This window comes from Bemisia tabaci, chromosome 7 (genome assembly GCF_918797505.1).
Source record: "Bemisia tabaci chromosome 7, PGI_BMITA_v3".
NCBI classification, from domain to species: domain Eukaryota; kingdom Metazoa; phylum Arthropoda; class Insecta; order Hemiptera; family Aleyrodidae; genus Bemisia; species Bemisia tabaci.
In genome coordinates this window covers 51,360,544-51,376,011 of record NC_092799.1, presented here as the reverse complement: position 1 = coordinate 51,376,011, position 15,468 = coordinate 51,360,544, and the positions used below count along the sequence as shown (strand labels likewise).

At 41.2% G+C, this 15,468-nt stretch overlaps 1 protein-coding gene across 1 annotated transcript in view; it reads right to left on the bottom strand.

Moving 5' to 3' along the window:
* The window catches only part of LOC109039374 (pancreatic triacylglycerol lipase), a 72,647-nt gene that overhangs the window by 4,684 nt on the left and 52,495 nt on the right, over positions 1–15,468 (bottom strand). Inside the window, exons 3-7 of the mRNA XM_019054836.2 lie at positions 4,997–5,274; positions 2,807–3,050; positions 1,592–1,822; positions 821–988; positions 133–228 (exon numbers count right to left, since the gene is read on the bottom strand). Of these exons, the coding sequence (XP_018910381.2) occupies positions 133–228; positions 821–988; positions 1,592–1,822; positions 2,807–3,050; positions 4,997–5,274 (1,017 nt within the window). The remainder of the gene's footprint in view (positions 1–132; positions 229–820; positions 989–1,591; positions 1,823–2,806; positions 3,051–4,996; positions 5,275–15,468) is intronic.

Below are 15,468 nucleotides of genomic sequence, written 5' to 3'. Positions count from 1 at the left end.
AATTTTTTCTGGGACATTTGTTTGTACTGTTGTTCAAAAGGTTGGAACAGACTTTTGAGGAACCTGTTACTACCTATTTTCTAATGTACTCTGATGTGAATAAAGAAATAAATAAAACATTTGTTTACGTACCACAGAATGGACTAGAATCTTTAGTTACTAGGTAGAGTGCTCCTCGAGCTTTGGACTTTTCTGCAGGGAATCCCATCATTCCGCAATCTCCAGTTTCTATGTAAAAAACAGGAAAACGATTGATAAAAAGGGTTATATAAGATAAACATTTTAAATATTTTTCTGAGTTTGAGTTCTTTTACTCATTTCTTTCAATTCTGCTTTATTTTATTTTCTTCAGTTTACCAACTAGAAGTTAGTTACCTTGTTTAATCTGCAGGTTCAATTTTTTGTCATTCTTAACCCTTTGGTTAGTGCGAAGAACCATCACTAATTCATACCCAAGGATATTATTTGAATTTATACAGTTTGCATGAGCAAAACAAGGAACTTGTCGTGGGGAGAGCAGAAAGGCACCTCATCAACGGGGTGCTGGGGGGGGGGGGGGGGAGGCACTAAAAGACATTCCACAAAAAAGGTCTGTGGGACTCCCCTAGCTTTAAAGGAGGGTTCTGGGGATTTCTTTAGCTTCAAAGAGGTGTTTCAAGCGGCTGCCTGAGGACATTTGGAAAATTGAGTCATCTCAGGAGCAATTTTGAGCTGTTCTTTTTTTCTTAATCCATCATAGAACCAGTGGCACTTGCATGAATTACACAAATCATCTAATACTGAAAGAAATAAAGAATGGTTTTAACGGTCCACTTCTCACCATTGTCTGTGATGCACTTCTGTGGAAAACAAGAACCTTCTAAGAAACTTTCATGGCCGTACGGGCAATGCCATGCTCGAAAAGTGCATCCTGCAGGATTAAGACTCTCTTTGAACAATTGCCAGGCTCGTACATGATTGCAAACAACACTTGAATTTGTAGTGCCCTCTGGAACAGACAAAATACAGAATTTAAGTTTGTTTGAAATTTATGAGCTGTGTATTTTTATGTTGAATTTAAGTCTTGACTGATCTCGTATGGAAATTTTTCAGTATTACGCATCCATGAATTCTATTCTATTAATTCTTCCTAAATATGTTTGTTTTTTAATGAGTTACTAATATTTGTAGGTGCAAGCTTCCAAAATCTTGAGCTCTCTCGACACCTGATAGCCAAATGATGGTGAAAAATAAAAAATATGGGTCAGAATCCACTCTCTACACACCTGTTAAAATTATCTGACCATAAAAAAATTTGACTTCTTTGAGCCTCGTTAAATCGGTTTGTAATTGCCTACATATACAATTACCATAGGTCTACGGTCTTGGGAGTTGCTTTTTAACTGATCATTTCTACATGATCATTTTTCCGGATTTTGGTTCATCTGGACCCAATCAGCTCCCAATTAATCTGGATAATAAAGAACTCAAGACCCTAATGCCCTTCGGTACACGATTTTTAGAAAATAAGGAGGGTCACTTTTTATGTGCTTCATTAATTTACGAAAAAATAAGAAATAAATCAAGAGGATTTCAAAGGCAATGCTTTCACCTAATGTGCTGACAAGAAGTGGTTGACGAACTTGAACACAGCCTGGTTGGTTTTGACCACCATTCGGGAAGTAGTCAACATGGCCAATGGGCTTCAGCAGCCCAAAACCTTCCGACCAAGTTGCAGCTCCATCTGTATGGATTACATCTACAAAATGTGCGTCGTCTGTGTTTAGTGATTCAAGGGATCTTGCGAATACTTGTCGAAATAGGGGAGACGCTGGGTCTAAACCTGGAAATTAAAACTTAGGAGTTTCAATTTTTGCAAAATTAAAATCACAAGAGTCTGTTTTATCGGTAGAGAAAAAGATGAATGGAGGGACTCAGAGGAGAGGGCACATGAGTGCATTTTTTTAAAAAATTGAGATATTAATGATTTTAAGTAAAACTAATCTTAAAACATAATCTGTGAAACATTTGCTCTCAAATTCCAATTTTTAAGCATCAAAGAGTCAGTTTGAATTTTCTTTCCGCCATAAGGATCCGTGTAATTTTACAGCTTTCTTGAAATATCGAAAACTGCACTTATGCACCTTGTCCTCCAAGCCCCTCAAGTGAATAAATTAGGAAAATACTGCCGTGCTGAGGAAGAACGCTGTATGGACATTCTAGAGTTGCCAAATTTCTCTGGATAAAATTAGAAATTTTCAAAGAACGTTGTGCATATTTTTTCTTGAAATTTTCAGACATTTCAGATTGAATAGCAAACGCAATTGTTTGAAAAACACAAAGAAAAATATTCACAGGTTCCCCAGTAAATTAGTTTTTTACTGAAGGAAATATGGCAACGTCTGAAGGTTCATACAGCAGTTGTCCTTAGCATTGCAGAATAAAGAACATGACAAAATCAAAGCCATAATAATGATCTTAAGGGCTTAAATAAATCAGTTCAGTAAAAAAGATCAGTAACCAAAGCAAAAACACTGTTTTCAATCATTACAATATGAAAATAGGGGATAAAAAAATAATTACTTAATACTGGGAAATATGGACTGCATTTTGCAAAAAGGAACCAAGAGCGTTCCAATGTCGCTAAGATTGTGCAATTTTTTTTACCTTGAAAATTTTGTTTTGAGAAAATTGTGTTTTTTGCAGCTGAAAATGAGCCGGTAACTGTAAGAAACATCCTCCATTTTATTGTTTTTATTGTTTTAGTCTTGTTTACCCACGTTTTAATCTTTTCCTATTGAACCTATTCGTTAATTGTTAGAAATACCTGTGATTCTTCCAACTTTTTCACCCTTTAGAGTGAGCAGAGCTCGACCAGTGAAGCCTGCGATGTGAGCTCCTAAACTGAAGCCAATAATGTGGATATTTTCAGCAGAAGCACCCAACATAATCATATTTTGGAGAAGAAGGCCCAGTTGCCGTCCGATCAGTTGCGTGTTGCCAGCAGCGACTGCATAGCTGGGTCCGGCTGCTCCTTTTTCCCAATTGACTACAACCACATTTACATCTTCCTGAAAATATGAGGCGAAAATAAATATATTAATGATACTAAATTCATCCTTCAATAGAAATTTAAACACCTCATGTTGAACGATGTCATAAGATTTTGAGAAAGAATAAAACCAAGATGTAGTAGAGTTCATACTTTAATTGCTAAAGCTTTTCGGCTTGATAGCCATCATCAGAGCTATTACAAGTTGCACCACTTACATTGACAAAAAAGTAGGATTCATCGCATGGGCATAGTTGAATAATAAGCATCAAATAATAATTTTTTTGTTATTTGATTGCATCCATGTGATAAAACATTTTTTTTTTTGTGTGTGTAAGTGATGCAAGTTGTAAAAGCTCTGATGGTGGCTATCAAGCCGAGAAGTTTCAGTAACTAAAATATGAATTCTACTACGTCTTGGTTTTATTTGTTCCATCATTCTGCCGTGGTAAGTAAAAACGCCGTATGCACATTCGAATGGTGCCAAATTTTCTTTCAGAAAAAAATAAATGTTCAGAAAAGTTATGAATACTGTTTTTTGAAATTTTCAGACTCCTTGGATCAAATTACGAAAAAGATCCTCTGATAAATCAGAGAGGGAATATTCAGGAATTTTCCTGAAAATTCGTGATGTGTCTATGGAAATTTGACAACGTCTGATGGCTCATACGGCGTTGTTGCTTTGGACGGGAGTATTTCTCTCCTTAGTCTATAGGAAGCACCCGTTTGAAGGGATAGCATGCAGGGCCGGATTTACCTACTTGCCGCCCATGGCCAAAGGCCGCCTGTATTATGCCGCCCCCTTCTCGTTTGTTCGTTCGTTTTGAAACATCGATACAAACCATCAAGTAAACAAGCCGGAGGAGGAGGGGTGCATAAGACGCACTTACTCGTGTTGAGCACATTTTTTCTGAAAGTCTACACTAGCAAAAGTTCATGGAACTTTGCGCGAAAATTAAGTTCCGTGAAACTATCTCTGTGTGGACGAGACCTTTCATTAATAAGAAAAGAACGAAAAAATTATGAAAGAATAAACATGAATGTGGTTTGATGATTTTAATTTCCGCCAAAGCGTTAACCGCACTGTGGCGCAATGCGTGAAGTGTCCCTGCAGTCTTGTAGGCGCTATGCGTTTCACGCCGACCGCTCCTGACCGCACTACGTTTGACGCAATGCGTGAAGTATTCATGGAGTCTTGTAGGCGCTAATAAGTGTTTCCTGCTGACCGCGGCGCCGAGGGAGGGCTCCTCCTTTTCATCTCAAGTCCTCGTCCTCATTGCTCTCTGCGCCGCGCCGCTCTGGGCTGAATTGCGTGTTTGGTTTCTCTCTCAACTAATGAGAGGCGCTGTCTCTTATTGTATCACCGAAAGACGAACAAATTAGAAATTACTATACTTTAACTCTCAGAAAACGAGAGATTTTATCGCCTTTTCTCGTTCGTAATTTTTTTTCTAAATCAGATTTTTTTCTTGATACCTACATTTGAACAAATTACAACATTTGTCGCCCCCTAAATTTGCCGCCTCGGGCCGCGGCCCATGTGACCCCTAAATCCGGCCCTGACAGTATATGGCTGTATTTCTCGTTGGCTTCGTCTAGAGTCCCTTTATACTGAGAGTCAAGTCAACACCCCTCGTGGAGTCACAAACGGGAATAAAGATTACAGAAATTGAACGTTTTTCGTAATCTTTGATCGGCCCATTCTCAAACTCCTTTCTCCGTTCCTTCTCTCATCCCGTTTGTTCCTTGCCGAACCCGTAATTCCCTGGTCCATTCCAGATTATAATCTTTGCAATCGGTGAAAATGTAATCTTTATTCCCGTTTGTGACACTGCGAAGGCCTAAAATACGGGAACCAATCAGAAATGGATTCACATTGTCTTGACTCTCAGTATAAAGGGACTCTAGCTTCGTCCACGGGTTCTAATAATGAGTCGATTAAAAGGGTGAGAAGTGGAGGCTCACCAGGTTGAGGAGGGCGTGGGTGATGTCGAGGGCTCCCCGGTCCTTGCCGCTGCCTTTGAATCCGTGGATGATGACTTTGATGGGCTTCTTGGGCTCGAACTTGGCGTTGAGCAGGGACTGGCCCTCGTCGTCGTAGGCGAGCAGGTCCGGCTGGAGCCCCGCTCGGCTGTTGTTGCGGGTGAAGAGGAAGAACTTGGTGTCCACCACCTCCGGCGGCTGCGGCTGCCGTTTCAGCGGAGAGGCGCGCAACCGCGGGCCCTCGAAACACCCGACCATCTCTGCAAAAACACGAGCACACATCAATTAGTGGATATACACTTCTGGCAAGGCACATGTGCCCGAGTATAGCACAGCAGGCTCATTATTTCAATTTACATACAAAGCGATAGACAAAGAAAGCACAGTATGGAGCGATCCTATTGCTTGAAATAGAGATGTTGCATGTGTGAGGAATTTGCCATTTGACTGTTGATTCTTAAGTAAAAGTTCGCGAGAAACACGATGGTCCCACTGGTTTTCTCTGAAATCAATTCCCAAGCTCAAAAAAAGCTCTCAAAGTTGAGGCTGTAACTAAGGGGATATCCCACGCTATCCCGAAAATCCACCTCTACGTCAAGACGAACTCTCCATTGCGAAGATAGAGAGCAAATACATTAGCAGGGCTCCCACTTTATTTGGGGACTCTAAAACTGAAAACCCGGCATCCCTGCTAATGTATTTGCTCTCTATCTTCGCATGGAGAGTTCGTCTTGATGTAGAGGTGGATTTTCGGGATAGCGTGGGATATCCCCTTAGTCACAGCCTCAACTTTGAGAGCTTTTTTGAGCTTGGGAGTTGATTTCAGAAGAAACTAGTGGCACCATCGTGTTTTTCGCGAACTTTTACATAAAAATCAGTGGTCAAATTGCGAATTCCTCACACATGCAACATCTCAATCAGAGGTACCTATGGACTAGGGGAGAAAATGATAGACTAACTTAAGGGTCTCTCGTGGGTTGCCGTTAGTTTCTATATTACCCTAGTTGGTCTGTGTACATTGCAACGACCCGAATCCACCAACAGGATCCCTTCATATCCTTTTTGTCTTCTTTGTCTATCGCTTTGTATATCAATTTTAATGATCAGCCCGCAGATTGCAATAAATTGCAATTAGATGGTAATTTTATTGCTACAGCATCGGAGTGTTGTGTATGCTACCTATCTGCCGATCAAAGGAACACTTTTGATTGAAATTTATTGCAATCAAATTACAAAAAACTCCAATTTTGCATTGCATTGTACGGTGGTGTACCCAAAAGTAAGATTCCCGATTTCAATGCTCAAGAAGTATCGTAGATAAAGCATTTGTGGAGAGGGTTTTAAGGGCTATACTTTCAGCTTCTGAAGTTGTTTAGATCCACGGGTTGCCGAGATATTTGACTTTTTCTGAGCCCACCTCTCCTTACCGCGCGTCCGATTTTCATGTATAGCTGGGGATCTGATTCCTGAGCGAAGCTGTGATGCATTTCACACGCAACGATAATAAGTTTTAATGTTGGTAATTTTGGAGAGTGCATACTTATATTTTTCTACGTAGAAGACAAAAACATCAGAGACATTAGATAGCGGTGAGAGGGCAACAGCCTTGGATATAAAGAAAACAAAAAACTTCGTTTCGAAAGTGAACGACAGAACGTTCCTAGAAGTCAAACCACAAATCATAGTTCCGGAATTCTCCGGGAATCACGAGAGATCATTGACTCGCGCGGTATTTGCATTTTTGGCTCAGTTGTCGCCGTTAATGAAAAAAACTTAAGTTCTTAGTTATTAACAGACGTAGCTGAGTTTGTATGACAACCCGTTCTCGAATGTTGAAGACCGAACGTTCCTCCGCTGTAAACGAAACAGGCCAAAGGAATAATACCAAAAAACGGGGATTATTACAAAATCAGCTCGACTACTTAGCTATAGCGAACAGAAGATTACGAGGGACGGGGGGGGGGGGTGGTGGTGAATGTTTTTCTTCTTCATCCTCCAGATCAGCGTGACTCGTGACCGGAGGCTCTTTTTTACAATCCATGACGTGGTTTCCAGTCCTAGATTTGGGATAATATATTTGAAGGGCTTGGAGCAGCACAAAAGGCGCATACGAGCAGTTGTTGAAAAAAGTGAGATATTAATGATTTCAAGTAAAACAAGTCTTAATGCATACTTATTCTGTGAAAAATTCGCTCCCAAATTCCAATTTTTAAGCATCAAAAAGCCAGCCTGCTACATGCACGGAACTAAAGGGTACCCTACATAAGGACATTGTATGAGGTAAGAAGTAATTTCTGTATCTGCAGCTTAATTTCAAAATATCCCGATTTTTCCGTTAAAAATGTTACTTGGGAAGTAGGCTTTTATCGTATGACATTTTAAATCATAAATCCTTACTCTACGCGTTCAGAAGAGTATATTACCATTATTACATGCCACAGGCACAGGAAAGATTGAAAATATGGACAGGTGAAAAATGAGGATGATCATGGGACTAGCTGGTCCATATAACATCATCTCTCTGACTAGAGGGCATGACTCGATTTCCACATGAGTCCACTGAGTCCACATGAGTCCACCGAGTCCACAATAGTCCATATTTATCCCATTGGGGATACTTTTACCGTGCTTTTACTGATGGAAAAATGGCGGGCATTGACATTGAAAGGGGGAACTTCCAAGGTTCTGAGCTATGGTGAGTCACCCATGCTGCCATGCTAGGGAGAAACGCCGTAAGAGCATTCGAATAATGCCAAGTTTCCCATCAGAAAATATTTACTTTTGAAGAGAGTCATGGATATTATTCCTTGAAATTGTCAGACATTTAGATCAAATTAGGAGCAAAACTCCCTAGTAAATAGGAAGAAAAACATTTAAGAATTTTCCCGGAAATCCGTGATTTTTAAAAGGAAATTTGGCAACGTTTAAAGACTTATAAGCCGCTCTTCCTTGACGGTGCAGTATCCACCTCGACTGCACCGTCACCTCCTCCGCCGCCTGCATTTCCATCCGGAGCGTGTAAGCGGCGGCGCGGCGGTGCGTTACATTCCATCTTCCGATGAATCGATTGATCGGCATTTAAACCTACGGGAAATAAAGATGGATTCAAGAGTGTTGACACCGACCCTCTGGATAATCGATTCTTCGCCGTAGCTTCGAGTGAGAAAATATCGACCGAGAGCCGTAACTGCATTTCTGTGGTGAGCCATGGTTAGCACACGCTCTTGTGTGTCTCGAGGCTCATTCCGGACATAGAATAAATAAACTACGTCAACAGAAGCGAAAGCTCCGTAAGAACCAATGTTAACATTTTTCTTCTCAGAGTCGGTACTTATTGAAACCAATTTCGAGGTTACCTACAAATATAAAAGTGGAAAAAAACATTAAATTTTAAGCGAATTTACAGTACTTCTCCGATTTAACGATAAATAAGTTAAGAGGAAACTCTTTCAATTCCTAGAAACGTATGTATCCGTTATTATTCGACCTCTCCAAAACGTCGACCTACCGCGAACGTAAACAGTACTTATTGAAACAGCTTCTTTTCGTTATGCTTCGTTGACATGAAAATGGCGGCGGCTTTCGCTTCTGTTGACGTTAGTCTCTTTATTCTATGTCCCGGACTAACTTAGGGCTCTCTTCGGTGCGACGGGAGTGCGGTTCAACGATCGGCGCATGGAGTGTCGCTCTGGCTCTGGCACTCATTCCGAGTGAGTTGAAGTCACCTGCAAGACATCCGGAAGCGGAGATCCTTCCTCCGCGCGCGCGGGGAGAGACATGAGACATGAGCTTTCATCATCGATTTATGAATAAGTTGTTACGCTGCCTGGACGAGGTGACATGAAACCCTGTTGCCGCGGCCACGCAGAATACTTCCACGTATTTATGCTAAATGGAACTATGTGCAAGTGGAAAGATCGGGTGTGCTCCTTAGTTGAGGGCCATAAGAATGCGTGGGACTTTGAAAGCGCCAGTGACGTCAGCGGCAACGACCAAGACCGGGCAGGACGGGAGATGGGTGGTGAGACTTTTTAGCGCATGAGCCCTGTCCGCAAGGCTCTTGTCACCTGTCCACGGCTCGCGAGTTAGCGCTCAGTTCCTTTTGATTTCATGTAAAATACTTCTTTTCCATTTTCTCAAAAGGAACTATATCCACTGACCACATTGTTTCTTACCCACCTTTCCACGAGCACACCCCATCTTTTCACTTGCACATAGTTCCTTTTAGTATGAATGCGTCCACTTGTCCGCTTGTCAACCGTGGGTGTAGGAAGGGAAAACTTCCTCCCGATGAGTTTGCGAAAAGTCTCAAGTCTGAGTTGGCGAGAAATGCGGTTTTTCAGGATTCGACCACAAAGCTGCAAAACTCGCTTTTTTCGCCAAAATCGGCCTTTAGACCCATATTTAGGCCAGTGTTAGACCCGAAGAGAGACAGAGAATATTCAAATCATTCTACATTCCGAAAAAATAATGTCCAACTTCTCAGGAAAATGGCTCGCGGATGACTAGGGGTCTCCAGGTTTTTTTAAAAATTATTTTCGGACGACTGGACAGCGCTGCTTGACGCGATGTAAACACTGGCTGGCAGCATGATGGGCGGATGTAATCAACATGCGTCATGCGCCTATCGTTGAGAACCGAATCAAAGTCCAAGCTCCTTATGCAACGAACGGAAAGCTATGTCTTTTAGCAAGTCAGAGAGCTCTCCGAATCGGATGATGAAAATTGCGGTAAGGACGGAAGGTTGAGTAGCTTTATCGGGAGTGTATGCTACCTAGAGGATCCATTCCTCATTGGTTCAGCCATCTTAGGCTTCATGGGATAATAGACTGATTTAATAGCTACGTCATTCGATATATCCAACCCTTAGTTCAATGCAAACAAACACAGAACCTTGTTTCTGATTCGCACCCTTTGCGCCATGGTGGTAAAATGCGTCCAAGTTTTTCTTACAATCGACAGTTCTCGTGATTAATGAGTCTTCAATTGATTTAGGACCGGTCAATCTCTAAATTTTAATTAATTAACACAATTGACTCGACATGAAGAATTTAAGCATGAGATTATGTTAATTTGTTAGTCTATTAAAAAATGTACGAAGTTACATGCAGATGTTTTGTTCTTATCACTAATTACAAATATAGTGACGTATATTATTATTATGATAATTGATATTAATTTTTCTATTTTTGATATTGTATAGATAATTTGTCGGCTTATATTCAATCAGCAAAATTACACGATTAGGCGTATTTACTCAATTCATATACCAAATTGACGCATTACATTTGAAGAAGAAAAAAAATCGACTACATCTAGTGCATTAAAGTTGATAATAAGTGCAGCAGGTGCAACTTTCGAAGTAGCAAAGGTTGGAAAAAACCCTTCTTCGTCCGCTTCCACCCAGAGTTGCTGACTTTTTTTTTCTTCTTCTTCTTTTTTATTTTAAAGATCACCAAGAGACTTAACGATCATACTTCCTCAGTAAAGTTATCCTCTAAGAAATGTGACTTGGTGCTTGCAGCATCCATTGAAGAGTCGAAAAATGCCCTGGAGATGATGGAGACTTAAACGCAGCGTTAGGAAAGCAAACCATTTCATAAGGTGACAATTCCCTATTCGTCCAGTCCAGTTATGGGCACGATAGCCATGGTGAAAAACATTCGCTTGCCCAACACATTTGATGAGCCCGAAAACACACAGGAAAACTTGGAGACTTAAACGCAGCGTTAGAAAGTAAACCTACTGACATAATCTCACTTTCTGAGTAGCTTCTCAACTGCACACATCACTAATTAACAGAGTTGGGCTGAGGAAGGCGTGAAGAATACTACTATTATACTGTTAAATACTGTTATCCAAGATATTTTACAGCAAAAAATACTGACTTTACAGAACGATTAGACCTTCCCTGTTAAGAACCCACAGTTGGCTGCTATTTCATTTCAGTGAAATTGTTGGTCACTTTTTTTTCACACCTACCGAAACCGAGCGTCAGGTGATTTAGCGTTGTTCGATCCGTTATTCTTGATTGCGTCATATTCTCCAGGCACACTCTATTTTCGGTTTCTTTACAAATCGTTCGAGATCTTTTGCGCTCATTCTGCGCGATTTTAAAAATCTACAGTTCGACGTACGCTCTATTAGTTTGTAAAAATGTCGGGAAGATAATTTACACCAATTATGAAGAAGCTGTAATTATGTAGACCATTTGATTTTTCTCGAAAACAATCCGCTCATCCATCAGTTTTACCCTCTCAGCAGCCTGATTTTTGAAACTTTAACTGGCTTTGTCGGGAAGATAAGACGAGACATAGCCCAATCTGCGCTGTGTAATACATCGATTTTCGATTCTTGTCTTGCGGACCGAAATTTCAGCGATCAGGCTGCAGGGTTTGATCATTGTCAAATAAACTTTTCAGGGGCAGATCATCACCGGGTCATAACATCGTGGTACGCCGCGTGCGACCGAAGCACGCATTAAGCGTCTCCACTAAGAAATGACGTCACAATAATTAATATTCCTTTGCCATATTTTCATAGATTTCAGACGTAACTATAAGTTGTCAAAGTCTCTTCTCTGACCGGACATGACATTTTTGACTAAAACTGCAGATTTTGATGTTTATTTAGTCGTATTTTAAATTTCAAGGGGTGTTCCTAATAGAAAAATCCACGAGGAAACCAATGAAACTTCTTTTAGAACCTGAAAATTTTGTATAAACGGAGTTACAAGCGTTTAAAGTTTCCAAATTTTATCCGACCTTCTCCATTGACTCGATCCACTGTGCGCCGCGCCATATGAACCTTCAGGCACATGGGCGGAACTAGGAATTTTTGGTGGGGGGGGGGGAGTGGGCACAGAAGGATATAGAACTTGGGCTAAGGGGGGTAAGGGAGGACTCTCCCAGCTGCAGAGGGGGGTCCGCGGGGCCTCCCCGGAAAATTTTTGAAAATTGGAACGTCTTGGCAGCAATTTAAAGCCATTCTCAATGACAAATTAAATGGAATTAACTATTACAGATTACAGAAATTTTGCTGACTTGTTTTTAAAAATATCATATCTTACTATATGTTTTAATTGAATTTATCTTAATTTAACTCTCATGAAAACAAGCATTGCGCTAAAATGCGCGAAAAACCACAACCGGATATAGTCGAACTACATTCCATGTTCCTTACTCGAAGGAAGCTGCTCTCTTTGCAAGTAATTTTCATTTTTCTGACATCTTTGATCGATTATATTACGAATAAGTTCATATTTGTTGCATTCCATATGCCTTTTACCTCAGAGTTACTTAGTGCACGGAGAAGAAAAATTCGTGCATGAGACCCGAAGTTGAGGTCATATGGATCTCTGAAGTTTCCTGATCACGCATCCGAAAACTTGAGGTTGAGCTGCCGAAGTTCGGGTCAGACATCGAGGCACTTCGGTATGCACCGGAGTACTTCAGATGTGTGACCCGCGCCCTTCGGTATATATTGAAGTACTTCCGAGGTCTGACCTGAACGTCGGCAGCTGGACCTCAACTTTTTAGATACGTGATCCGAAAACTTCAGAGATCCATATGACCTCAACTTCGGGTCCCACGCACGAAGTTTTTTTCTCCGTGTAGCTTGGGTCCTTGACATTTTTTGGAAGGGGCCTAGCAGCATTTGGGGGGGGGGGGGCGGACCGTGTTCAGGCATTGCCAAATTTCCTTCGATAAAATACGCATTTAATGGGAAAAGTGTAAATACTTTCTCTTCCAATTTCTCGGACAATTTTGTTTGCAGTTTAATCTAAAACAACTGAACATTGCAGGCAAATATATGCATAAATTTCTTCAAAAATAATTTTTTAAAAGGGAAAATTTGGCAACATCCGAATGTAGATGCGGCATTTTTCCTTAGTGCGGCAGAATAGCGAATATACTCGGTCAAAGCGGCAACTAAACAGCGGAAGGGATCGGCGCTAGCGATGATATAACAATGATTAACGGCGACTCGCAGAGCAAAGTCCAGCCGAGGGGACAGGGAAAAGAAGGGGACGGGCACTGTTGCCAGACAGTGCTAAAAATCAGAGCTTTACCCCCTTAAACTCATTTAAGATATCCTCATTTTACCCCACAACCTGGCAACCTTGGGGACGGGGGACGGGTACAGGGCACGGCAAAAAAGTGGATTGGTTCACAAATTCGCGTAACCGAACAATCGCCACGAAGCAACTGCGCATGAAAGCTCTGCCGTGTCACGGAGGAGAGCCGTAAGTCCAGTCTGGGATGAGCCACGAGACGCGTATGAGCAAGTGCTAACCGTGGCTCACCACAGAAATGCACTTACGGTTCTCTTCCGTAACCCGGCAGACCTAGCGGACACTCTGCCGTAAGTGCTTTTCTGTCCTGAGCCACGGTTAGCGCATGATCTCGTGGGTTTCGAGGCTCATCCTAGATTCCACTTACGGCTTCCTTCCGTAACGCGGCAGAGCTGCCGAGGAAGAGTGGACTACGCGCATTTCGATGTTGCCGTGTCCATCGGATAAAATAATTTATTTGGAGGAAGGCTATGAACATTTCTCTTTGAAATTTTCAGGAACATTAAATGGGGATTAAAAAATCCTCTGAAAAGTTTGAGGATAAACCTTGAAACGGTTTCAAGAAATTAATTTTTTATAGAATTTGAATTTGGCGATGTTGGGATGCTTATATACTGTGTTCTTCCATAAAACCGTCGTAAAATACACGGCCCCTGAGCTCTGCCGTGCTAAGGAAGAACGTCGTATGAGCCTTTAGACGTTGCCAAGTTTCCTTCCATAAAAACTGAAATTACCGGGAAATTTGTAAATATTTTTTCCCAAAATTTGCAGATAATTTAGTTCAATATTTCGGCTAAAGTTCCTGAAAATTTCAAGGAAAAATATTCTTAACGTTCCTTAATAATAAACATTTTATCGAAGGAAATTTGGCAACTCTCGCATGTTCATACGGCGTTTTCCTTAGCACCGCGGCAGAGCTGGACTCCAGGTTCAACGCTCTACCAAAAACTGCTTATTGTGAAACGCAAACAGACTGTTATAACTTCTGCTAGATCTGACTACTTCGGGAGATGGGTCAGTTGCGTTGGTCACAGAATCGTATTTTGACACTTGATTCAAGTAGATAGGTACGCTAAAAATATTAAGATCTGTCCAAACAGCAACTATTTTCGTTCAATATGAACCGGGATATCGGGCTTTGAAAAACTCGGTTTTTGACGTCATCCACCGCGGTAGTGACACCCTTCGTTTCTTCCACCTTGGATTCATCAATCAGTAATACACACATAATATGCACTGGTTGCTCGACTTAAAACACGGATAAAACCAAGGTGGTAGAAACCAAGGGTGTCAATACCGCGATGGATGACGTCATAACCCGAATTTTTCAAAGCGCGATGTCTCGTTTTCTTCGGGAGGGCATGGATTCGATCGACAAGAATCAACCGAAAAATGAAAACAGGAATCGATCGACAAGGATCAGCCGAAAAATGAAAATGGGAATCGATCAACACCGATTCGATGGACAAATTATTAGAAAACCGGTGTCGATCGACATAAATTGATCGAAAAAAAGCGTGAATCGACCGACGCGAAACGATCGACACTGATTCGATCGACAAAATCGATTATGAATTTTAGAATTTAAAAAAAAAAACCGGTATCAATTCAATCTACATGAATCGATCGAAAAACCAAAACGTGTACCGATCGACGTGATTCGATCGACTCGCAGTTTTGTCGATCGAATCACGTCTTTTGTCGATCGATTCACGCGTTTGTCGATCAATTCACGGCTTGTGGCTTTTGTCGATCGATTTAGGGCTTTTATTAATCGACTTACGGGTTTGTCGATCAATTCACGGGTTTGTCGATCGAACCCAAATTACTTTTTATGAAGTGCCACGCGCTTTCATGGTGCTATTCCACTTCGCATTCATATCACTCGGGATTTTTGGGCGCTTATAATAGAGAGCAGCATCGAATAACCTCCTCAACTTTTAACGGTGTAATTTTTAGAAATGCTATCACAGTCTCTCGATTTGGTTCTAAATCTATCTCTAATGTGACTGGCCTACACGCAAAGTATCCTTTGGGAGGTTGATGAAGGAAAGGCGATGCACTCCAGCGTTGGTGTTACGTTACATCATTCACTTTCTAAAGTATGTCGCAACAAAAGGATGCATTCAATCTTTATTTTCTTCCGGCCTTAACGTAGACATTCTGGACTCTTCTTCATTACATAACCACCGTATGGTTGCCACCGAACTTGATTCGATCAAATATTTCTTAAAATTTCCGAGTAACGACTTAAAACATTTTCGGCTACTGAAGTGTTCGTCGAATGCTACTGAATTTTCCCTAACATTTTCGTCATTATCCCTGATATTTCCCGGTTTTCTCAAACTTTTTAAAATTCCCTGACATTTCCCGGTTCTCC